At 46.8% G+C, this 27,162-nt stretch overlaps 2 protein-coding genes across 2 annotated transcripts in view; both read right to left on the bottom strand.

Annotated features, from left to right (window-relative positions):
- The window catches only part of LOC137535552 (zinc finger protein 268-like), a 166,549-nt gene that overhangs the window by 9,139 nt on the left and 130,248 nt on the right, over positions 1 to 27,162 (bottom strand). The gene's annotated exons all lie outside the window — the stretch shown is intronic.
- Positions 5,140 to 27,162, bottom strand: part of LOC137535893 (gastrula zinc finger protein XlCGF53.1-like) — a 34,094-nt gene continuing 12,071 nt past the window's right edge. The window contains exons 3-7 of the mRNA XM_068257769.1: positions 14,529 to 14,654; positions 14,323 to 14,443; positions 13,705 to 13,802; positions 13,411 to 13,591; positions 5,140 to 5,348 (exon numbers count right to left, since the gene is read on the bottom strand). Coding sequence (XP_068113870.1) covers positions 5,140 to 5,348; positions 13,411 to 13,591; positions 13,705 to 13,802; positions 14,323 to 14,443; positions 14,529 to 14,654 — 735 coding nt within the window. The remainder of the gene's footprint in view (positions 5,349 to 13,410; positions 13,592 to 13,704; positions 13,803 to 14,322; positions 14,444 to 14,528; positions 14,655 to 27,162) is intronic.

Here is a 27,162-nt window from a genome sequence, read left to right as displayed (position 1 = left end):
CAGATCTTCCATAGTGCTAGGACAGTGCAGTGGTGTCGGGTTCCTCTATTCAGCTTCTCTGACCTTGCATAGTGCTAGGACAGTGCAGTGGTGTCGGGTTCCTCTATTCAGCTCATCAGACCTTGCATAGTGCTAGGACAGTGCAGTGGTGTCGGGTTCCTCTATTCAGCTTCTCTGACCTTGCATAGTGCTAGGACAGTGCAGTGGTGTCGGGTTCCTATATTCAACTTATCAGATCTTCCATAGTGCTAGGACAGTGCGGTGGTGTCGGGCTCCTCTATTCAGCTTATCAGATCTTGCATAGTGCTAGGACAGTGGTGCAGTGGTGTCGGGTTCCTCTAGTCAGCCTATCACACCTTGCATAGTGCTAGGACAGTGCGGTGGTGTTGGGTTCCTCTATTCAGCTTATCAGATCTTGCATAGTGGTAGGACAGTGCAGTGGTGTCGGGTTCCCCTATTCAGCTTATCAGACCTTGCATAGTGCTAGGACAGTGCAGAGGAGTCGGGTTCCTCTATTCAGCTTATCAGACCTTGCATAGTGCTAGGACAGTGCAGTGGTATCGGGTTCCTCTATTCATCTTATCAGACCTTGCCTAGTGCTAGGACAGTGCAGTGGTGTCGTGTTCCTATATTCAGCTTATCAGACCTTGCATAGTGCTAGGACAGTGCACTGGTGTCGGGTTCCTCTATTCAGCTTATCAGACCTCACATAGTGCTGGCACAGTGCAGTGGTGACGGGTTCCGCTATTCAGCTTATCAGACCTTGCATAGTGCTAGGACAGTGCAGTGGTGTCGGGTTCCTCTATTCAGCTTATCAGACCACTGCACTGTCGTAGCAATATGCAAGGTCTGATAAGCTGAATTTTCTTTTACTACCACTATCTGCCATTACTAAGTCCATTTTAACTCCTAAAGGGCTTCAGAAAAAAACGTAAACTTTGATAGTATTCCTTTAAGAAGCAACGTTTTTGTCTTGCAGTTCTGGTTCCCCATGAGCTTGCTGGGCAATCTGTAAATGTGAGCTGGAGTAACAGGAGGACAGCGGATGTGATGTAACATGTGCTGTGACTTCCTGTCCTTGTCATGGCTATCTATGCCACGTGTGATTTCTGTCACTGCGATGGGCACAGCATACATCTCCACACTACTGATGGACGAACATTGCGAATTAATGTTCACGGACTATTCATAGACTCTTATGCAAATGTTTCCCAACCGAACGCTTGCGGAGACTCTATTGCCTTTCACACTATCCAAAAACCAGGGCAGCTGCATGGCGGAGGGGTAAAAATAGCAAAATTTACCTCCAAAATATGTATTTTACACAAAGGCTTTATTTAGAGAGGCAGAGGCTATAAACAGAACGAGAGACGAAGAAGAAATAGACTTATACATACCTGAGGCTTCCTCCAGCTCCATAAGCCTGGATTGCTCCCACGTCGCCATCCTCTGCATCCTTTTTCCATTTTTCAGGTATGCTTCTTCTCTGGTTCCCTTTAAATATTTGGCTTATACCTGCCTAATTTTTTTAAGTACACTGCAATCACAAAATATGCTGCTTGTGCACTGTGGGCCTTACACTGCACTACAAGCTCCACAGTGATGTGAAAGGCTTGGGGCTCGATTCACAAAGCGGTGCTAACCCAGTTAGAGACTTTGGGCATGATAACCATTGCACCACGCTGGTGAAAAGCCAGTTTAGGCGTGGTAAGTTTAGGTGTGATAAGTTTAGGTGTGATAAGTTTAGGCGTGATAAGTTTAGATAAGTGTAGATAGCGTGCAAAGTCCCGCACGCAAAGCAGCGCCATTAAACTCTATGCGAAGTGCACCAGACTTTGCTAGCGCAAAACTTTTGATCAGCTGTGCACTGCGTTGCTAACGCAGTTGGTGCTTAAACTTATCATGCCTAAACTTATCATGCCTAAACTTATCATGCCTAAACTTATCACACCTAAACTTATCACACCTAAACTTATCATGCCTAAACTGAGTTTAGGCATGATAAAGGGCTTTTCACCAGCGTGCTAACTGTTAGCACCGCTTTGTGAATCAGGCCCTTTGTGTGACACTGTCAGGTGACAACATTTCTACAGTACAATATGGCCACTCAACCGTTATTTTTGCACAGTGATGGGCTGTAACAGCCACACACTACACTATACTAAACAGGCAATGTATATAAGCTAAAAAGCACACCACAAACAACAACAAATAACAGAAGGATCAGTCCACAAAAGGACTTTTGGAGTCCCTAGTTGGTGGACTGCAAGGAGCAGAACACCTATGGAGGAAGCAGCACACCTCTCCCTACACTGACACCAGGCACACAGCTACACAGCACTGGATTACACAAAACAATGTCAGCAAGCTATCTCTCTGTCCCTCAATCAGCAGCACAGCTCCCCCTACACTGACTCCAGGCACACAGCTACACAGCACTGAATAACACAGAACACTGTCAGCAAGCTATCTCTCTGTCCCTCAATCAGCAGCACAGCTCTCCCTACACTGACCCCTGGCACACAGCTACACGGCACTGAATATCACAGAACACTGTCAGCAAGCTTTCTCTCTCTCCCTCAATCAGCAGCACAGCTCTCTCTGCACTGACTCCAGGCACACAGCTACACAGCACTGAATATCACAGAACACTGTCCGCAAGCTATCTCTCTGTCCCCCAATAAGCTGCACAGCTCTCCCTACACTGACTGAAGGCACACAGCTACACAGCACAGATAACACAGAACTTTTTTTTAGCAAGCTATCTCTCTGTCCCTCACTCATCAGCACAGCTCCCCCTACACTGACTGAAGGCACACAGCTACACAGCACTGAATAACACAGAACACTGTCAGCAAGCTATCTCTCTGTCCCTCAATCAGCAGCACTGCTCTCCCTACACTGACTGAAGGCACACAGCTACACAGCACTGAATAACACAGAACACTGTCAGCAAGCTATCTCTCTGTCCCTTAATTAGCCACACAGCTCTCCCTACACTGACTCCAGGCACACAGCTACACAGCACTGAATAACACAGAACACTGTCAGCAAGCTATCTCTGTCCTTCAATCAGCAGCACAGCTCTCCCTACATTGACTAAAGGCACACAGCTACACAGCACTGAGTAACACAGAACAATGTCAGCAAGCTCTCTCTCTCTGTCCCTCAGTCAGCAGCACAGCTCTCCCTACACTGACTGAAGGCACACAGCTACACAGCACTGATAACACAGAAAACTTTTAGCAAGCTATCTCTCTGTCCCTCAATCAGCAGCACAGCTCTCTCTGCACTGACTCCAGGCACACAGCACTGAATATCACAGAACACTGTCAGCAAGCTATCTCTCTGTCCCTCAATCAGCAGCACAGCTCCCCCTACACTGACTGAAGGAACACAGCTACACAGCACTGAATAACACAGAACACTGTCAGCAAGCTATCTCTCTGTCCCTCAATCAGCAGCACAGCTCTCCCTACACTGACTGAAGGCACACAGCTACACAGCACTGAATAACACAAAACAATGTCAGCAAGCTGTCTCTCTGTCCCTCATTCAACAGCACAGCTCCCCTACACTGACTCCAGGCACACAGCTACACAGCACTGAACAACACAGAACACTGTCAGCAAGGTATCTCTCTGCCCCTCAATCAGCAGCAGCGCTCTCCATACACTGACTGAAGGCACACAGCTACACAGCACTGAATAACACAGAACACTGTCAGCAAGCTATCTCTCTGTCCCTCAATCAGCAGCACAGTTCCCCCTACACTGACTGAAGGCACACAGCTACACAGCACTGAATAACACAGAACACTGTCAGCAAGCTATATCTCTGTCCCACAATCAGCAGCACAGCTCTCCCTACACTGACTCAGAGCACACAGCTACACAGCACTGAATAACACAGAACACTGTCAGCAAGCTATCTCTCTGTCCCTCAATTAGCAGCACAGCTCTCCCTACAATGACTGAAGGCACACAGCACTGAATAACACAGAACAATGTCAGCAAGCTCTCTCTCTGTCCCTCATTCAACATCACAGCTCCCCTACACTGACTCCAGGCACACAGCTACACAGCACTGAATAACACAGAACACTGTCAGCAAGCTATCTCTCTGTCCCTCAATCTACAGCCCAGCTCTCCCTACACTGACTAAAGGCACACAGCTACACAGCACTAAATAACAGAGAACACTGTCAGCAAGCTATCTCTCTGTCCCCCAATCAGCAGCACAGCTCTCCCTACACTGACTCCAGGCACACCGCTACACAGCACTGAATAACACAGAACACTGTCAGCAAGCTATCTCTCTGTCCCTCAATTTGCAGCACAGCTCTCCCTACACTAACCGCAGGCACACAGCCACACAGCACTGAATAACACAGAACACTGTTAGCAAGCTATCTCTCTGTCCCTTAATCAGCAGCACAGCTCTCCCTACACTGACTGAAGGCACACAGCTACACAGCACTGAATAACACAGAGCACTGTCAGCAAGCTATCTCTCTGTCCCCCAATCAGCAGCACAGCTCTCCCTACACTGACACCAGGCACACAGCTACACAGCACTGGATTACACAAAACAATGTCAGCAAGCTATCTCTCTGTCCCTCAATCAGCAGCACAGCTCTCCCTACACTGACTCCAGGCACACAGCTACACAGCACTGAATAACACAGAACACTGTCAGCAAGCTATCTCTCTGTCCCTCAATCAGCAGCACAGCTCTCCCTACACTGACTCCAGGCACACAGCTACACAGCACTGAATAACACAGAACACTGTCAGCAAGCTATCTCTCTGTCCCCCAATCAGTCACACAGCTCCACCTACACTGACTCCAGTCTGACTGTAACATGACTGCTAGATTTGTTTGTTTTACAGGCATGTGTGGCCCATATGGTAAAAATGCTTAATTGGCTGTCCTGACTTGATGCAGGAAAAAAGCGAAGCAGGCACCACCAGGGGAGGGATCTGTGTGAGAGTAGGGCTCAGTTTAGCCATAGTGAATATTACAGTACAGGAAATACTACAGATAGTTTACTATAAAAATCCAGTAGTAGAATATGGCTTATTTTAGCGATATTCTACTAGCAGCGATCCCCTGCGCCCTTTTTCCAGGCGTCTTTTTTCATGTATACATTTTTGCTTTTACCAGACTTGAGGTTGAAGGGTCAAAATATGGCACCATGTTAAAGTATGGGGCAAACGTGAACTTAGCATAAGGTTTGCGGTAAATACCAATGGCTAATGTTTGCTGTGAACTGTCCACTGATGTGAACTGCAGGATATCACTAGTCAGAATATGCTTAGCACAGGATCCAATGACATGTCCATTTGCTGGTTGCAGGATTAGTGAGAACAGAGCCTTATACACCCAGATGATGGGAGGAGTCAGGCAGTGGGTGCAGGGCACTAAAGCAAGCCTGACATACTGAGGTGATGGGAGGAGTCAGGCAGTGGGAGCAGGGCACTAAAGCAAGCCTGTCATACTGAGGTGATGGGAGGAGTCAGGCAGTGGGTGCAGGGTAGTAAAGCAAGCCTGACATACTGAGGTGATAGGAGGAGTCAGCCAGTGGGTGCAGGGCAGTAAAGCAAGCCTGACATACTGAGGTGATGGGAGGAGTCAGGCAGTGGGTGCAGGGTAGTAAAGCAAGCCTGACATACTGAGGTGATGGGAGGAGTCAGGCAGTGGGTGCAGGGCACTAAAGCAAGCCTGATATACTGAGGTGAGGGGAGGAGTCAGGCAGTGGGTGTAGGGCACTAAAGCAAGCCTGACTTACTAAGGTGATGGGAGGAGTCAGGCAGTGGGTGCAGGGAACTAAAGGAAGCCTGACATACCAAGGTGATGGGAGGAGTCAGGCAGTGGGAGCAGGGCACTAAAGCAAGCCTGTCATACTGAGGTGATGGGAGGAGTCAGGCAGTGGGTGCAGGGTAGTAAAGCAAGCCTGGCATACAGAGGTGATGGGAGGAGTCAGGCAGTGGGTGTAGGGCACTAAAACAAGCCTGACATACTGAGGTGATGGGAGGAGTCAGGCAGTGGGTGCAGGGTAGTAAAGCAAGCCTGACATACTGAAGTGATGGGAGGAGTCAGGAAGTGGGTGCACCTCACTAAAGCAAGCCAGACATACTGAGGTGATGGGAGGAGTCAGGCAGTGGGTGCAGGGCACTAAAGGAAGCCTGACATACCAAGGTGATGGGAGGACTCAGGCAGTGGGTGCAGGGCACTAAAGCAATCCTGACATACTGAGGTGATGGGAGGAGTCAGGCAGTGGGAGGAGGGCACTAGAGCAATCCTGACATACTGAGGTGATGGGAGGAGTCAGGCAGTGGGTGCAGGGTAGTAAAGCAAGCCTGACATACTAAGGTAATGTGAGGAGTCAGGCAGTGGGGGCAGGGTAGTAAAGCAAGCCTGACATACTGAGGTGATGGGAGGAGTCAGGTAGTGGGTGCGGGGTAGTAAAGCAAGCCTGACATACTGAGGTGATGGGAGGAGTCAGGCATTGGGTGCAGGGCACAAAAGCAAGCCTGACTTACTAAGGTAATGGGAGGAGTCAGGCAGTGGGTGCAGGGAACTAAAGCAAGCCTGATATACTGAGGTGATGGGAGGAGTCAGGCAGTAGGTGCAGGGCACTAAAGGAAGCCTGACATTCTGAGGTGATGGGAGGAGTCAGGCAGTGGGTGCAGGGTAGTAAAGCAAGCCTGACATACTGAGGTGATGGGAGGAGTCAGGCAGTGGGTGCAGGGTAGTAAAGCAAGCCTGACATACTGAGGTGATGGGAGGAGTCAGGCAGTGGGAGCAGGGCACTAAAGCAAGCCTGTCATACTGAGGTGATGGGAGGAGTCAGGCAGTGGGTGCAGGGTAGTAAAGCAAGCCTGGCATACAGAGGTGATGGGAGGAGTCAGGCAGTGGGTGTAGGGCACTAAAGTAAGCCTGACATACTGAGGAGATTGGAGGAGTCAGGCAGTGGGTGTAGGGCACTAAAGCAAGCCTGTCATACTGAGGAGATTGGAGGAGTCAGGCAGTGGGTGTAGGGCACTAAAGCAAGCCTGACATACTGAGGTGATGGGAGGAGTCAGGCAGTGGGTGTAGGGCACTAAAGCAAGCCTGACATACCGAGGAGATTGGAGGAGTCAGGCAGTGGGTGTAGGGCACTAAAGCAAGCCTGACATACTGAGGAGATTGGAGGAGTCAGGCAGTGGGTGTAGGGCACTAAAGCAAGCCTGACATACTGAGGTGATGGGAGGAGTCAGGCAGTGGGGTCAGGGTAGTAAAGCAAGCCTGACATACTGAGGTGATGGGAGGAGACAGGCAGTGGGTGCAGGGTAGTAAAGCAAGCCTGACATACTGAGGTGATGGGAGGAGTCAGGAAGTGGGTGCACCGTACTAAAGCAAGCCAAACATACTGAGGTGATGGGAGGAGTCAGGCAGTGGGTGCAGGGCACTAAAGGAAGCCTGCCATACCAAGGTGATGGGAGGACTCAGGCAGTGGGTGCAGGGCACTAAAGCAATCCTGACATAGTGAGGTGATGGGAGGACTCAGGCAGTGGGTGCAGGGCACTAAAGAAAGCCTGACATACTAAGGTGATGGGAGGAGTCAGGAAGTGGGAGCAGGGCACTAGAGCAATCCTGACATACTGAGGTGATGGGAGGAGTCAGGCAGTGGGTGCAGGGTAGTAAAGCAAGCCTGACATACTGAGGTAATGTGAGGAGTCAGGCAGTGGGGGCAGTGTAGTAAAGCAAGCCTGACATAATGAGGTGATGGGAGGAGTCAGGCAGTGGGTGCAGGGTAGTAAAGCAAGCCTGACATACCGAGGTGATGGGAGGAGTCAGGCAGTGGGTGCAGGGTAGTAAAGCAAGCCTGACATACTGAGGTGATGGGAGGAGTCAGGCAGTGGGTGCAGGGCACTAAAGCAAGCCTGTCATACTGAGGTGATGGGAGGAGTCAGGCAGTGGGTGAAGGGCACTAAAGCAAGCCTGTCATACTGAGGTGATGGGAGGAGTCAGGCAGTGGGTGTAGGGCACTAAAGCAAGCCTGACTTACTAAGGTGATGGGAGGAGTCAGGCAGTGGGTGCAGGGCACTAAAGGAAGCCTGACATACCAAGGTGATGGGAGGAGTCAGGCAGTGGGAGCAGGGCACTAAAGCAAGCCTGACATACTGAGGTGATGGGAGGAGTCAGGCAGTGGGTGCAGGGCACTAAAGCAAGCCTGTCAGCCATTTCATACTGGTGGCCGCTTCTTCCGAGGCTGCATTGCTTTATAGCCATACTTGTGGGTGTGTAAACCCAGCGCTGCATACTCACCTACAGATGATGTCACCATACTCCGCCTCTGGGTGTAAGGCTGTGCGCCTCAGCTGTGTCAGACACAGGAAGAGCTGAGACGCAGGCAATTCCCCATAGATCTAAGCAACCAGAGATCACACTAAGGTGGCTGAACAATGACATAAGGGCATCAGCGCTGGAACTAAATTAGCAGAAATGTAACACTATTAGGTAATCAGTGCTGCTGACACCAGCAAGCGGCCCCTGCTAAAGTGTCATAGGAAAGGAGGGCAGCCCAGTGTGAGAGAATAAAGAGACCTTTCCCTTCCCCAGGGTGTCTGTACTGCTATTGTTAGTAAGCTGTCACCCAATACTGTCATGAATGATAGTTACAGATGGCAAAATCTAACATGAGCACATAGCATAACCCCTAATATGGCCAGTCTGTGAGCAGTGACATCACAGCAATACAGATACACATTTATTCTATATACACTGCTGATTACTCACCTGTTCTGCCCTCTGTAACATTGTCCTCCTCTTTACTTGTCCTCATCATGTCACCCTCCTCCATAGACTGCCGATCACTCCTCACATACGTCTCTTCTTCTTCCTCTTTACTTGTCCTCATCATGTCACCCTCCTCCATAGACTGCTGATCACTCCTCACATACGTTTCTTCTTCCTCTTTACTTGTCCTCATCATGTCTCCCTCCTCCATAGACTGCTGATCACTCCTCACATATGTCTCTTCTTCCTCCTCTTTATATGTCCTCATCATGTCACCCTCCTCCACAGACTGCTGATCACTCCTCACATATGTCTCTTCTTCCTCTTTACTTGTCCTCATCATGTCACCCTCCTCCATACACTGCTGATCACTCCTCACATACGTCTCTTCTTCTTCCTCTTTACATGTCCTCATCATGTCACCATCCTCCATAGACTGCTGATCACTCCTCACATACGTCTCTTCTTCTTCCTCTTTACTTGCCCTCATCATGTCACCCTCCTCCATAGACTGCTGATCACTCCTCACATACGTCTCTTCTTCTTCCTCTTTACATGTCCTCATCATGTCACCCTCCTCCATACACTGCTGATCACTCCTCACATACGTCTCTTCTTCCTTTTTACATGTCCTCATCATGTTCCCCTCCTCCATAGACTGCTGATCACTCCTCACATACGTCTCTTCTTCCTCTTTACATGTCCTCATCAGGTCACCCTCCTCCAGAGACTGCTGATCACTCCTCACATACGTCTCTTTTTCTTCATCTTTACTTGTCCTCATCATGTCACCCTCCTCCATAGACTGCTGATCACTCCTCACATATGTCTCTTCTTCCTCCTCTTTACTTGTCCTCATCATGTCACCCTCCTCCATAGACTGCTGATCACTCCTCACATACGTCTCTTCTTCTTCCTCTTTACATGTCCTCATCATGTCACCCTCCTCCATAGACTGCTGATCACTCCTCACATATGTCTCTTCTTCTTCCTCTTTACATGTCCTCATCAGGTCACCCTCCTCCATAGACTGCTGAACACTCCTCACATACGTCTCTTCTTCCTCTTTACATGTCCTCATCAGGTCACCCTCCTCCATAGACTGCTGATCACTCCTCACATACATCTCTTCTTCTTCCTCTTTACATGTCCTCATCATGTCACCCTCCTCCATAGACTGCTGATCACTCCTCACATACGTCTCTTCTTCCTCTTTACATGTCCTCATCAGGTCACCCTCCTCCATAGACTGCTGATCACTCCTCACATACGTCTCTTCTTCCTCTTTACATGTCCTCATCAGGTCACCCTCCTCCATAGACTGCTGATCACTCCTCACATACATCTCTTCTTCTTCCTCTTTACTTGTCCTCATCAGGTCACCCTCCTCCATAGACTGCTGATCACTCCTCACATACATCTCTTCTTCTTCCTCTTTACTTGTCCTCATCATGTCACCCTCCTCCATAGACTGCTGATCACTCCTCACATACGTCTCTTCTTCCTCTTTACATGTCCTCATCAGGTCACCCTCCTCCATAGACTGCTGATCACTCCTCACATACATCTCCTCTTCTTCCTCTTTACTTGTCCTCATCATGTCACCCTCCTCCATAGACTGCTGATCACTCCTCACATATGTCTCTTCTTCCTCCTCTTTACTTGTCCTCATCATGTCACCCTCCTCCATAGACTGCTGATCACTCCTCACATACGTCTCTTCTTCTTCCTCTTTACATGTCCTCATCATGTCACCCTCCTCCATAGACTGCTGATCACTCCTCACATATGTCTCTTCTTCTTCCTCTTTACATGTCCTCATCAGGTCACCCTCCTCCATAGACTGCTGAACACTCCTCACATACGTCTCTTCTTCCTCTTTACATGTCCTCATCAGGTCACCCTCCTCCATAGACTGCTGATCACTCCTCACATACATCTCTTCTTCTTCCTCTTTACATGTCCTCATCATGTCACCCTCCTCCATAGACTGCTGATCACTCCTCACATACGTCTCTTCTTCCTCTTTACATGTCCTCATCAGGTCACCCTCCTCCATAGACTGCTGATCACTCCTCACATACGTCTCTTCTTCCTCTTTACATGTCCTCATCAGGTCACCCTCCTCCATAGACTGCTGATCACTCCTCACATACATCTCTTCTTCTTCCTCTTTACTTGTCCTCATCAGGTCACCCTCCTCCATAGACTGCTGATCACTCCTCACATACATCTCTTCTTCTTCCTCTTTACTTGTCCTCATCATGTCACCCTCCTCCATAGACTGCTGATCACTCCTCACATATGTCTCTTCTCCTTCCTCTTTACATGTCCTCATCATGTCACCCTCCTCCATAGACTGCTGATCACTCCTCACATACGTCTCTTCTTCCTCTTTACATGTCCTCATCAGGTCACCCTCCTCCATAGACTGCTGATCACTCCTCACATACATCTCCTCTTCTTCCTCTTTACTTGTCCTCATCATGTCACCCTCCTCCATAGACTGCTGATCACTCCTCACATATGTCTCTTCTTCTTCCTCTTTACATGTCCTCATCAGGTCACCCTCCTCCATAGACTGCTGATCACTCCTCACATACGTCTCTTCTTCCTCTTTACATGTCCTCATCAGGTCACCCTCCTCCATAGACTGCTGATCACTCCTCACATACATCTCTTCTTCTTCCTCTTTACTTGTCCTCATCATGTCACCCTCCTCCATAGACTGCTGATCACTCCTCACATACGTCTCTTCTTCCTCTTTACATGTCCTCATCAGGTCACCCTCCTCCATAGACTGCTGATCACTCCTCACATACATCTCCTCTTCTTCCTCTTTACATGTCCTCATCAGGTCACCCTCCTCCATAGACTGCTGATCACTCCTCACATACATCTCTTCTTCTTCCTCTTTACTTGTCCTCATCAGGTCACCCTCCTCCATAGACTGCTGATCACTCCTCACATACATCTCTTCTTCCTCCTCTTTACTTGTCCTCATCATGTCACCCTCCTCCATAGTCTGCTGATCACGCCTCACATATGTCTCTTCTTCCTCTTTACATGTCCTCATCAGGTCACCCTCCTCCATACACTGCTGATCACGCCTCACATATGTCTCTTCTTCTTCCTCTTTACTTGTCCTCATCATGTCACCCTCCTCCATAGACTGCTGATCACTCCTCACATACGTCTCTTCTTCCTCCTCTTTACATGTCCCCATCATGTCACCCTCCTCCATAGACTGCTGATCACTCCTCACATACGTCTCTTCTTCCTCTTTACATGTCCTCATCAGGTCACCCTCCTCCATAGACTGCTGATCACTCCTCACATACATCTCCTCTTCTTCCTCTTTACTTGTCCTCATCATGTCACCCTCCTCCATAGACTGCTGATCACTCCTCACATATGTCTCTTCTTCTTCCTCTTTACATGTCCTCATCAGGTCACCCTCCTCCATAGACTGCTGATCACTCCTCACATACGTCTCTTCTTCCTCTTTACATGTCCTCATCAGGTCACCCTCCTCCATAGACTGCTGATCACTCCTCACATACATCTCTTCTTCTTCCTCTTTACTTGTCCTCATCATGTCACCCTCCTCCATAGACTGCTGATCACTCCTCACATACGTCTCTTCTTCCTCTTTACATGTCCTCATCAGGTCACCCTCCTCCATAGACTGCTGATCACTCCTCACATACATCTCCTCTTCTTCCTCTTTACATGTCCTCATCAGGTCACCCTCCTCCATAGACTGCTGATCACTCCTCACATACATCTCTTCTTCTTCCTCTTTACTTGTCCTCATCAGGTCACCCTCCTCCATAGACTGCTGATCACTCCTCACATACATCTCTTCTTCCTCCTCTTTACTTGTCCTCATCATGTCACCCTCCTCCATAGTCTGCTGATCACGCCTCACATATGTCTCTTCTTCCTCTTTACATGTCCTCATCAGGTCACCCTCCTCCATACACTGCTGATCACGCCTCACATATGTCTCTTCTTCTTCCTCTTTACTTGTCCTCATCATGTCACCCTCCTCCATAGACTGCTGATCACTCCTCACATACGTCTCTTCTTCCTCCTCTTTACATGTCCCCATCATGTCACCCTCCTCCATAGACTGCTGATCACTCCTCACATACGTCTCTTCTTCCTCCTCTTTACATGTCCCCATCATGTCTCCCTCCTCCATAGACTGCTGATCACGCCTCACATACATCTCCTCTTCTTCCTCTTTACTTGTCCTCATCATGTCACCCTCCTCCATACACTGCTGATCACTCCTCACATATGTCTCTTCTTCCTCCTCTTTACATGTCCCCATCATCTCTCCCTCCTCCATACACTGCTGATCACGCCTCACATACATCTCCTCTTCTTCCTCTTTACATGTCCTCATCATGTCACCCTCCTCCATAGACTGCTGATCACGCCTCACATACATCTCCTCTTCTTCCTCTTTACATGTCCTCATCATGTCACCCTCCTCCATAGACTGCTGATCACTCCTCACATACGTCTCTTCTTCCTCTTTACATGTCCTCATCAGGTCACCCTCCTCCATAGACTGCTGATCACTCCTCACATACGTCTCCTCTTCTTCCTCTTTACATGTCCTCATCATGTCTCCCTCCTCCATAGACTGCTGATCACTCCTCACATACTTCTTCTCTTGTTCCTCTTTACATGTCCTCATCATGTCACCCTCCTCCATAGACTGCTGATCACTCCTCACATATGTCTCTTCTTCTTCCTCTTTCACCACATCATTTCCTTGTATAAGTTCTCCATCCTAAGTGCACAAAGTGAGAGATAATGTACAATGTAAAACACAGATAACAGCATACTCAGGAGAAAAGAATGTATCATGGTTTGTAGTCTCTGGTGACCCTCAGCCCCACCTACCTGATAATGCCGGGGGATGGTGGGGTCTTCCTGTAGACACTCCAGGGAATAAAGAGGACCTGTACATCTCTCTGGTGGATTTCTGTTACTGGATACATCTGTAGGAAACACACACACTGACTGAATACATTGTCTCTATGTGATTATCAGATGATGGGGGATCTAGGTGGACAATCCTGGGAATAAAGAGGACCTGTACATTTCTCTGGTGGGTTTCTGTTACTGGATACATCTGTAGGAAACACACACACTGACTGAATACAATGTCTCTATGTGATTATCAGATGATGGGGGATCTAGGTGGGCAATCCTGGGAATAAAGAGGACCTGTACATCTCTCTGGTGGGTTTCTGTTACTGGATACATCTGTAGCAAACACACACACTGACTGAATACATTGTCTCTATGTGATTATCAGATGATGGGGGATCTAGGTGGGCAATCCTGGGAATAATGAGGACCTGTACATCTCTCTGGTGGGTCTCTGTTACTGGATACATCGGTAGGAAACACACACACTGAGTGAATACATTGTCTCTATGTGTTTATCAGATGATATTTGTGAGTGGTGGGAAGGGTCTGCACTCTTCTTTACAAAACATGTAAGTCTTCTCTTACCGGTTGATGTGAAGGGAGGTATATTCTCCATCATGGTGTCCTTGTAGAGGTCCTTGTGTCCTATATGCTGGCACCCCTCCATGGAGGAACAGACAGTAACATCCTGACACCTTTCAGGAACCTGACACATACAATGATACAGTCACCACCCAGACACACCCCTTGCTGTTACTGCATAATATCCCATAATTCCCAGCACCGCTCACCTCTCCTATCAGCAGCTCCATCATCTTCCTGGTGACTTCCAGAATCTTCTCCTTATTGTGTCTCCCAGAGTGAGGTGGGGGCACAGTGATGGTCACATGATCACCAGACTTCACTGGAGGAAAACTCTGTATAGGAAGACCAACAATAATGTCACATGATCTCCCAGAATCCTCCTCACCTCCCCAGTCAGCTGTGTAAGGGCCGGGAAAAGGTTTCCCAGCACTAGAGGTGGAGCAATCAAAGTGCCCCCCTCCGGTTGTGTAGCCCCCCCTCCCCCCAGTGTTGGTAGCAGATGGAGCCCCAGTATTACAGGAAAACTCATTTATAAAAATATTTAATTTGAACCTGTGAGGGATGTTCATTAATGATTTCTCCTTTGTGGGTGGGGAGTGGCAGCATTACAGTTACTTAGATGAAGACAGCAGCGCTAAACCTGCACATTCATCAACACATCCAATTTAGTGGACATGCTGTCAGGGCTGTGAGTCGGTACAAAAATCCACCGACTCAGACTCCTCAGTTTAGGATTCCACCGACTCCTCGACTCCGACTCCTCTAATTTGCATATTACAATCTTGTTGAATGAAAGTATGTAACATGAAATTCGTCTCTTAACTGCCAACGCTTAGGAATTTTAAAAGACAACTGAAGTGAGAAGGATATGGAGACTGCCATATTTATTCCCTTTAGTCATAGACTAAAACTAGTCCTTGGTAAGAGTACTTGTAAAAGGTACAAACCGGAACAAAGAACATCTATCAGGCCCTAGGCAATGTAACTGTGGGTACATGTAAGAATGATGTGCAGGTACTCTGCAGGGAAATGAGGAGATTGTAAACAGACAACACCTCTGTGTTCAATGTGCACAACATTCTCAGTGGATTCCCTGCAGCTCTGTGGGGAGTGCATATGTAGAGTATAGTACTACTGTGTAATAAAGTAAACCTGAGACAGATGAAATTAAAGTTTTATACATACCTGGGGCTTCCTCCAGCCCCCTTCAGGCTAATCAGTCCCTCGCTTTCCTCCTCCACCACTTGGATCTTCTGCTATGAGTCCAGGTACTTGAGCCAGTCTGGCGTAGTGCGCATGCACACACTCCGCCGCCAGGAGCATCCTACACCTGTGCAGCACTATTGCGCAGGTGCAGAATGTTCCTGGCTGAGGAAGCGGAATGCGGCCGGACTGCGCTGACTGGCTGAATTACCGGGACTCATAGCAGAAGATCCGGGTGGTGGAGGACAGCGAGGGACTGATTAGCCTGAAGGGGGCTGGAAAAAGCTCCAGGTATGAATAACACTTTTCTTTTCATCCTTCTCAGGTACCCTTTAATTTGTAGTCACCAAACCAAATTTTAACAACATATCAAATTATTTGATTTCAGGAGCAAAGAGAGTGCGTACATTTGCATAAATCAGCATCAATGCAGAATTATTTCCATCTCATTGACCATCTCTATTAGTGACACAGCTACACATCAGGCTTTATTCTTACAGCATAGATGTTATTTAGTATATATAAGAGATTCCTGTGTACACATCATATATACAGTCACAATCAGATGTGTATATCTGACTTTAAAAATATGGAGACTGCTTTATTGAAGCAGCACAAGTAACTAATTTTGATTGGTTTATTTCATTTTTGTGGACTAAGCACAGCTATTACTGTATATATACATTATTTATGATGACTTTTATCTGAGAAATAGAACATTTTATCATATTTTCCATTTTAATTACAGTTTAAATTCATTAGGAGTCGGAGCATTTTTTCCCCGACTCCGACTCCGACTCCAGGCACCCAACATTGCCCCGACTCCGACTCCACCGCCCTGCATGCTGTGTGTTTTCAGCAGCACCGATATATAAGGCAGCATGGTGGCGTAGTGGTTAGCTGTCTCGCCTTGCATCACTGGGTCCCCAATCACAGCCAAGGCACTATCTGCATTGAGTTTGTATGTTCTCCTCATGCCTGTGTGGGTTTCCTCCGTGCACTCAGTTTTCCTCCCATGGGTCAAAAACAACAAGTTACCTGTCTCCCCCCTAAATTGCCCCCAGACTAAGATACATACATAGACTACAGACATATGTCTCTGGAAGGGATTAGATAGAGAGCACCTCTGAGGGACAAGACAATATGTACTCTGTACAGCGCTGCGGAAGATGTCGGCGCTATATAAATAGTAAATAATAATAAGAAGAAGACAGAATGTAGTGGTGGGTTTAGTAAATGCAGCACCGTTCAATATCCATCCTGTGTACCTGCAATAAACAGGCTCAAGATAGCGCATTTACATGGAACTTAATTGCCACCTCCAACCACCGTGTCTTTCAATATTGCAAAACCTTGCTGAGCTTTGTGATTGTGAGCAAACCTTGCGCCCCCCTTATACACAATGCTCAGCAGATATACAGCCAGTCAGGTGTTACAGCATCTACTTGTACCCAAACTGGACTGCAGGCTGGTGAAGATCAGCTCAGAAAATCAGAGATACACTCAGAAACATCCAGCATGTAAAAGTATGTATGGTCATCAGACATGGTCTCCTGCAGTATGTGTGGTCATCAGGCCTGGTCTCCTGCAGTATGTGTGGTACTCAGGCCTGGTCTCCTGCAGCGTCATACCTTACCCTGCAGTATGTGTGGTCATCAGGCCTGGTCTCCTGCAGCATCATACCTTACCCTGCAGTATGTGTGGTCATCAGGCCTGGTCTCCTAGAGTATGTGTGGTCATCAGGCCTGGTCTCCTAGAGTATGTGTGGTCATCAGGCCTGGTCTCCTGCAGCATCATACATTACCCTGCAGTACGTGTGGTCATCAGGCCTGGTCTCCTGCAGTATGTGTGGTCATCAGGCCTGGTCACCTGCAGCATTCCACATTAACCTGCAGTATGTGTGGTCATCAGGCCTGATCTCCTGCAGTGTCATACATTACCCTTCAGTATGTGTGGTCATCAGGCCCGGTCTCCTGCAGTATGTGTGGTCATCAGGCCTGGTATCCTGCAGTGTCATACATTACCCTGCAGTATGTGTGGTCATCAGGCCCGGTCTCCTGCAGTATGTGTGGTCATCAGGCCCGGTCTCCTGCAGTATGTGTGGTCATCAGGCCTGGTCTCCTGCAGCATCATACCTTACCCTGCAGTATGTGTGGTCATCAGGCCTGGTCTCCTGCAGCGTCATACATTATCCTGCAGTATGTTTGGTCATCAGGCCTGGTCTCCTGCAGCATCATACCTTACCCTGCAGTATGTGTGGTCATCAGGCCAGGTCTCCTGCAGCGTCATACATTACCCAGCATTATATGTGGTCATCAGGCCAGGTCTCCTGCAGCATCATATATTACCCTGCAGCATGTGTGGTGATCAGGCCTGGTCTCTTGCAGCGTCATACACTACCCTGCAGTATGTGTGGTCATCAGGTCTGAGCTATACTGGGGCACTATACTATGTGTGAGCAGTGGACATGTCCACAGCTCACACGGCAAATACACCACACCACCGACCACATCTGCACACTGCACAGCCTCATCAAGACCCATGTCCACAGCTCACACGGCAAATACACCGCACCACCGACCACATCTACACACTGCACAACCTCATCAAGACCCATGTCCACTGCTCACACGGCACATACACCACACCACCGACCACATCTCCACACTGTACAGCACCATCATACCCATGTCCACTGCTCACACGGCAAATACACCGCACCACCGACCTCATCTACACACTGTACAGCACCATCATACCCATGTCCACCGCTCACACGGCAAATACACCGCACCACCAACCACATTCACACACTGCACAGCCTCATCAAGACCCATGTCCACTGCTCACACGGCAAATACACCACACCACCGACCACCTCTCCACACTGCACAGCCCCATCAAGACCTATGTCCACAGCTCACACGGCAAATACACCACACAACCGACTACATCTACACACTGTACAGCATCATCATACCCATGTCCACAGCTCACACGGCAAATACACCGCACCACCAACCACATTCACACACTGCACAGCCTCATCAAGACCCATGTCCACTGCTCACACGGCAAATACACCACACCACCGACCACATCTCCACACTTCACAGCCCCATCATACCCATGTCCACAGCTCACACGGCGAATACACCGCACCACCGACAACATCTCCACACTGCCCAGCCTCATCAAGACCCATGTGCACTGCTCACACAGCAAATACACCGCACCACCGACCACATCTATACACTGCACAGCCTCATCAAGACCCATGTCCACAGCTCAAACGGCAATTACACAGCAACACCGACCACATCTCCACACTGCACAGCCCCATCAAGACCCATTTCCACTGCTCACACGGCAAATACACTGCACCACCGACCACATCTCCACACTGCCCAGCCTCATCAAGACCTATGTCCACAGCTCACACGGCAAATACACCGCACCACCGACCACATCCACACACTGCCCAGCCTCATCAAGAGCCATGTCCACAGCTCACACGGCAAATACACCGCACCACCGACCACATCTCCAGACTGCACAACCCCATCAAGACCCATGTCCACAGGTCACACGGCAAATACACCACACCACCGACCACATCTCTACACTGCACAGCCCCATCAAGACCCATGTCCACAGCTCACACGGCAAATACACCGTACCACCGACCACATCTACACACTGCACAGCCTCATCATACCCATGTCCACAGCTCACACGGTAAATACACTGCACCACCGACCACCTCTCTACACTGCACAGCCCCATCAAGACCTATGTCCACAACTCACACGGCAAATACACCACACCACCGACCTCATCTACACACTGTACAGCACCATCACACCCATGTCCACTGCTCACATGGCAAATACACCGCACCACCGACCACATCTCCACACTGCACAGCCTCATCAAGACCCATGTCCACAGCTCACACGGCAAATACACCGCACCACCGACCACATCTACACACTGCACAGCCCCATCATATCCATGTCCACTGCTCACACGGCAAATACACCACACACCACTGATCACATCCACACACTGTACAGCAGCATCAAGACCCATGTCCACAGCTCACACGGCAAATACACCGCACCACCGACCACATCCACACACTGCACAGCCTCATCAAGACCCATGTCCACTGCTCACACGGCAAATACACCACACCACCGACCACATCTCTACACTGCACAGCCTCATCATACCCATGTCCACTGCTCACACGGCAAATACAATTAGGATATGTAGTGGAGAAAACCGCGCCACTTAGATTGTCAGCTGCTCCAGTGGACTAGGTGTTCCTCCAACACCCTGAGTACCAAAAGATTAATTATATAAAATGTCCACAGCGCTATAGATAATATGAACCAATTTTATTGTTTTGCAATAAAAATCAATGGTACCGAAAAGACCTTAAACTAAAATAGCACCTATCCCTTTAAATCACATGCAACCACATACACAGCACTCACTCAAACTCACTGCAGTGAGCACATCTAAGTTTTGTAAAAAAAAAAAAAGGGGATCCCGGGAAAAAGTCAGATAGGTTCACTGATAAATAAATGTCCACTGAGGAAATTATTAAAATAAAAATCCTGATAAGTTAGGCATGCATAAATTTATTTTTGTCTCAACGTGCATATATAACATTGAGTAAGTCCATAGCATATTGAAGCAGTGGGTTAGTGCACTAATTCATGCAGGCAGCAAGCGCTGTGTCAAGCAATGTTGTCCAACAGCAGTGTAAATCGTCAGCAATGTAGATATATTCCAATCAGTTTGGCACAGTAGATACGATCAGATCAAAAGTCCATTCACAAGTTAGACATGTGCTTGGCACTTGATACACCCGTGGGTCTTACCCTCCTGTCGATCGAGTGCTCGGAATTCCGCGCTGCCTCAATCCTCCACTCCTGCTGGCCAGTGCATGGAGCGTGGAGAGGCTACACAGCGCGTTGATGTCGGGGCAGGAAACCGGAAACAAGTCCCTCGTTCTCCGTTGTGGGGGACAGAGTTAGCAGCGCTGCACCGTGGTGAGGATGTTCTCCTTAAGCGACGTCACTCCTGCGTATAGCGTGTGGGCGCTAACGTTTCAAGGGGTACGCCCCTCTTCTTCAGAGCTGCCCACCAGCCATCTCTAGCCACTTATGAGCGCTCCTCTCTCCCTCAAACTCCTCCCCTTTACCATAGAAACACTCTGACGCCATCTTTCCTCCTCTGCTGCATCCATCTTTAACACAAAACATTTTTTAGCGCTATTCCTTCCAGGCAACTCAGCTAATTCACAGTTAGGAGAGTAAGATTGTATACTCCTCTATAATGACTATTCATGTATTTAAAACAGCAAACAAAAATAAAATTAAAATCTGATAAAATGAAATAAAATCGCTCAACTCAAAAAAGCAAAAATTTCAAAGTCACAATTAAGGCCCTTTGGAGTCATAGTATCCAGCTTATAGATCCAAGCTGATTCAGTCCTTGATAGTTTTTTAACATAGTCTCCTCCTCTCCAATCCTTCTCCACCCTCTCCATGCCACAAAAAAATGAGCCTTGTAAAGAACAGCTGTGAAATATTTTATAATGCATCGATAGTGGGGGTTTCTCATATCCTCTTGTAATATTATATAAATGTTCTCCCAAACGCTTCTTCAGAGATCTCTTTGTTCTCCCTATATATTGCTTTTTACAGGGACAACTTATCATGTAGACCAATCCTTTAGTTGAACAAGAAAAATTTCCTTTTATCTGGAATATATTACCGTTGTGGAACGAAGTAACTTCCTGCACAACTCTCATACCTCCCACCGCGCCACAAATTCCACAATCTCCACATCTTCTAAATTTATTACTTTTAGTTCTGTTTTTTAAAATTTGATCAGGTACAGTAGGTGCTATAATCTGTCCCACATTAGCACTCCTCCTGTAAATAATTTTAGGAAAGTCACCCAAATATGCATTCAATACCTCATCTTCCTTTAACAGGTTCCAATATTTCTCAAAAATGTTTTTTACTTTTTTGGCCTGTCCACAATAATCTAACAACAGAGCTGGACAGTCTCCTGTCCAGCTCTTTTCCCCCCTCTTTCCTGCTAATAGTACTTCCCTGCTTGTGCCCTCTGTGCTTTCCAGAGCCCTCTCAAGCAGTCCCTCCTCATAACCCTTCTCCATAAAACGATCACTTAGAGCAGCAGCTTCCACCCTAAAATCCTCAGGTCTGGAACAATTGCGCTTTAACCGTAAAAATTGTCCTTTTGGTACATTAGTTAACCATCTAGACAAATGGCAACTATCAATGTTGATAAAACTGTTGCAATCAACAGGTTTAAAAAAAGTACAAGTGTACAACATTGGATTCGATAAAAATCCTTAGGTCTAAAAAATTGACCGATGTTGTGCTATAATCAGCTGTGAATGTAAGATTATAGCAATTATTCCCGATTTCTTTCAAAAAAAAGTTCCAAAGGTACTTTACCGCCACGCCATATGAAAAAGGCGTCATCTATGAACCGTCGCCAGAATACGAGGCCCGCGCAGGAGCACACGGACCACTGGTCGAGGGTATTAGCCTCCCAGTGGGCCATGTACAGATTCGCAAAGGCCGGCGCGAACCTCGTACCCATCGCCGTTCCAGTACGCTGAAGATAATAACAGTGGTTAAAGTAAAAATAATTATGTTTCAAAATAAATCTCATACTGTCTAGTATAAAACGAATCTGTTCTCCTTTCAAGCTGTCATCCTGTGTCAAAAAGAATTCAGATGCTTGTAAGCCTTTATCATGCTCTGTTATTGTGTATAGCGAACTTACATCAATAGTACACAAGATATCGCCCTCCTCCCATTTAACCTTTTTCAATTCCCTTAGGAAATGACCTGTGTCCTTCAAATAAGCCGGAGTTCCATTCACTCTCTTCTGCAGGAATCCATCTACATATTTAGACAGGTTAGCGGTCAGGGATCCTATGCCCGATATTATAGGGCGGCCCGGGGGGTTTATTGTGCTTTTATGCACTTTAGGGAGATGATAGTAGACCGGTATCCTTGGATTGTCATTCATCAAAAAATCATATTCTTTCTTATTCAGTATGCCCAAATCTTTTCCCTCATCTAATAAATTTTTCAGTTGTTTCTTATATTGGTTTGTTGGATCTCCCTTCAAGATTTTGTACGTATCAACATCATTTAACTGTCTTTCTGCCTCCCTCATATAGTCATCATGATTTTGTAACACCACCCCACCCCCCTTGTCCGCAGGTCGGATCACTAGTGATGTGTCCTCTTTCAATGACCTCATAGCCTTCCTCTCCAGACTTGTTAAGTTATCCTTTATTCGCTCTGTCGAGCTGATCTTTTTCAGGTCTCTCGTAACCATTGTCTCAAAGGTCGTCATTGCCTTACTATATTCAAATGTGGGAAAAAAATGTGATTGGGGTCTTAAATCGGTGTGACAGAAATGGGAGTTTATCTCCCCATTGTTCACTCTCTCAGTATGTTTCATAAAGTATTTTTTCAAACATAGCTTTCTCATGTAGCGTTTCAAATCTATAAAGGCACCAAAATTGTTGGCCTTGGAAGAGGGGGCAAACTTTAAACCCTTATTAAGCAAAGAAATCTCTGGTCCCGTGAGTTCCCTATCACTGAGGTTAAAAATGCCCTTGGGATTGATTTCTAGATTCAAGTTATCCTCAATTGATCCTTGGATTTTTTTGGAGTGCTTACCTCCTCTCCGCCCTCTAACATGTTTCGATCCCTTTTGCCTCTCCCTAAAAAAGGCATGATGGTGGATTGCTTGGGGCCTTCCTTCTCACATTGTTTTTCACATTGTTTTTTCTTATCTACTGATGTTTTGTTAGTTGTACTCCCCATCCCTCTCTTTTCCTTATTATCTTGGTTGCCAATCCCAAATACCAAAGATGCTCGGTAGTCCAAAAACTGGGGCTTAAACTTTAGACTTTTTGGATTGGCTGGGCTCCCCCCACTTTTTGGTGGGGTTTCCACAGACAATACTGAATATTTATTACCAGTTTCATATTTGGTTTTGTGAATGGCCCCCTCCAGATGTTGTTTCCTATGATGCTGATCTAGAACTGTCTTCTCTGGTGCTCCTTGCTCCAACCACACACAGGTCGACCCGGAGATACAGCTAGGTCTGGCATGTGATGTGATAGAGCAGCAGACCTTGTCGGATGTAAAATTGGATGGTCCGCCGGGAACTGCTGTCTGTGGGCAGAGCATGTCAGAGGGAGCTTCAGTGCATCTAGAATCTACTGAACATATTGAAGGCCAAGAAATAAAGGGAGGTGAAAGGGGTTTGAGCAACAAATTGGGAAAAGGAAAAGATAGAAAGGAAGTCAAGGAGAAGAGGTTGGAGCAAGGAGCACCAGAGAAGACAGTTCTAGATCAGCATCATAGGAAACAACATCTGGAGGGGGCCATTCACAAAACCAAATATGAAACTGGTAATAAATATTGGCAACCAAGATAATAAGGAAAAGAGAGGGATGGGGAGTACAACTAACAAAACATCAGTAGATAAGAAAAAACAATGTGAAAAACAATGTGAGAAGGAAGGCCCCAAGCAATCCACCATGATGCCTTTTTTAGGGAGAGGCAAAAGGGATCGAAACATGTTAGAGGGCGGAGAGGAGGTAAGCACTCCAAAAAAATCCAAGGATCAATTGAGGATAACTTGAATCTAGAAATCAATCCCAAGGGCATTTTTAACCTCAGTGATAGGGAACTCACGGGACCAGAGATTTCTTTGCTTAATAAGGGTTTAAAGTTTGCCCCCTCTTCCAAGGCCAATAATTTTGGTGCCTTTAAAGATTTGAAACGCTACATGAGAAAGCTATGTTTGAAAAAATACTTTATGAAACATACTGAGAGAGTGAACAATGGGGAGATAAACTCCCATTTCTGTCACACCGATTTAAGACCCCAATCACATTTTTTTCCCACATTTGAATATAGTAAGGCAATGACGACCTTTGAGACAATGGTTACGAGAGACCTGAAAAAGATCAGCTCGACAGAGCGAATAAAGGATAACTTAACAAGTCTGGAGAGGAAGGCTATGAGGTCATTGAAAGAGGACACATCACTAGTGATCCGACCTGCGGACAAGGGGGGTGGGGTGGTGTTACAAAATCATGATGACTATATGAGGGAGGCAGAAAGACAGTTAAATGATGTTGATACGTACAAAATCTTGAAGGGAAAACCAACAAACCAATATAAGAAACAACTGAAAAATTTATTAGATGAGGGAAAAGATTTGGGCATACTGAATAAGAAAGAATATGATTTTTTGATGAATGACAATCCAAGGATACCGGTCTACTATCATCTCCCTAAAGTGCATAAAAGCACAATAAACCCCCCGGGCCACCCTATAATATCGGGCATAGGATCCCTGACCGCTAACCTGTCTAAATATGTAGATGGATTCCTGCAGAAGAGAGTGAATGGAACTCCGGCTTATTTGAAGGACACAGGTCATTTCCTAAGGGAATTGAAAAAGGTTAAATGGGAGGAGGGCGATATCTTGTGTACTATTGATGTAAGTTCGCTATACACAATAACAGAGCATGATAAAGGCTTACAAGCATCTGAATTCTTTTTGACACAGGATGACAGCTTGAAAGGAGAACAGATTCGTTTTATACTAGACAGTATGAGATTTATTTTGAAACATAATTATTTTTACTTTAACCACTGTTATTATCTTCAGCGTACTGGAACGGCGATGGGTACGAGGTTCGCGCCGGCCTTTGCGAATCTGTACATGGCCCACTGGGAGGCTAATACCCTCGACCAGTGGTCCGTGTGCTCCGGCGCGGGCCTCGTATTCTGGCGACGGTTCATAGATGACGCCTTTTTCATATGGCGTGGCGGTAAAGTACCTTTGGAACTTTTTTGAAAGAAATCGGGAATAATTGCTATAATCTTACATTCACAGCTGATTATAGCACATCGGTCAATTTTTTAGACCTAAGGATTTTTATCGAATCCAATGTTGTGCACACTTGTATTTTTTTTAAACCTGTTGATTGCAACAGTTTTATCAACATTGATAGTTGTCATTTGTCTAGATGGTTAACTAATGTACCAAAAGGACAATTTTTACGGTTAAAGCGCAATTGTTCCAGACCTGAGGATTTTAGGGTGGAAGCTGCTGCTCTAAGTGATCGTTTTATGGAGAAGGGTTATGAGGAGGGACTGCTTGAGAGGGCTCTGGAAAGCACAGAGGGCACAAGCAGGGAAGTACTATTAGCAGGAAAGAGGGGGGAAAAGAGCTGGACAGGAGACTGTCCAGCTCTGTTGTTAGATTATTGTGGACAGGCCAAAAAAGTAAAAAACATTTTTGAGAAATATTGGAACCTGTTAAAGGAAGATGAGCTATCGAATGCATATTTGGGTGACTTTCCTAAAATTATTTACAGGAGGAGTGCTAATGTGGGACAGATTATAGCACCTACTGTACCTGATCAAATTTTAAAAAAACAGAACTAAAAGTAATAAATTTAGAAGATGTGGAGATTGTGGAATGTGTGGCGCGGTGGGAGGTATGAGAGTTGTGCAGGAAGTTACTTCGTTCCACAACGGTAATATATTCCAGATAAAAGGAAATTTTTCTTGTTCAACTAAAGGATTGGTCTACATGATAAGTTGTCCCTGTAAAAAGCAATATATAGGGAGAACAAAGAGATCTCTGAAGAAGCGTTTGGGAGAACATTTATATAATATTACAAGAGGATATGAGAAACCCCCACTATCGATGCATTATAAAATATTTCACAGCTGTTCTTTACAAGGCTCATTTTTTTGTGGCATGGAGAGGGTGGAGAAGGATTGGAGAGGAGGAGACTATGTTAAATAACTATCAAGGACTGAATCAGCTTGGATCTATAAGCTGGATACTATGACTCCAAAGGGCCTTAATTGTGACTTTGAAATTTTTGCTTTTTTGAGTTGAGCGATTTTATTTCATTTTATCAGATTTTAATTTTAATTTTATTTTTGTTTGCTGTTTTAAATACATGAATAGTCATTATAGAGGAGTATACAATCTTACTCTCCTAACTGTGAATTAGCTGAGTTGCCTGGGAGGAATAGCGCTAAAAAATGTTTTGTGTTAAAGATGGATGCAGCAGAGGAGGAAAGATGGCGTCAGAGTGTTTCTATGGTAAAGGGGAGGAGTTTGAGGGAGAGAGGAGCGCTCATAAGTGGCTAGAGATGGCTGGTGGGCAGCTCTGAAGAAGAGGGGCGTACCCCTTGAAACGTTAGCGCCCACACGCTATACGCAGGAGTGACGTCGCTTAAGGAGAACATCCTCACCACGGTGCAGCTCTGCTAACTCTGTCCCCCACAACGGAGAACGAGGGACTTGTTTCCGGTTTCCTGCCCCGACATCAACGCGCTGTGTAGCCTCTCCACGCTCCATGCACTGGCCAGCAGGAGTGGAGGATTGAGGCAGCGCGGAATTCCGAGCACTCGATCGACAGGAGGGTAAGACCCACGGGTGTATCAAGTGCCAAGCACATGTCTAACTTGTGAATGGACTTTTGATCTGATCGTATCTACTGTGCCAAACTGATTGGAATATATC

The sequence above is a fragment of the Hyperolius riggenbachi genome, chromosome 10, assembly GCF_040937935.1.
Source record: "Hyperolius riggenbachi isolate aHypRig1 chromosome 10, aHypRig1.pri, whole genome shotgun sequence".
Lineage (NCBI taxonomy): Eukaryota > Metazoa > Chordata > Amphibia > Anura > Hyperoliidae > Hyperolius > Hyperolius riggenbachi.
The sequence above is the reverse complement of the archived record's forward strand: the minus strand, read 5'-3'. Positions and strand labels throughout refer to the sequence as shown.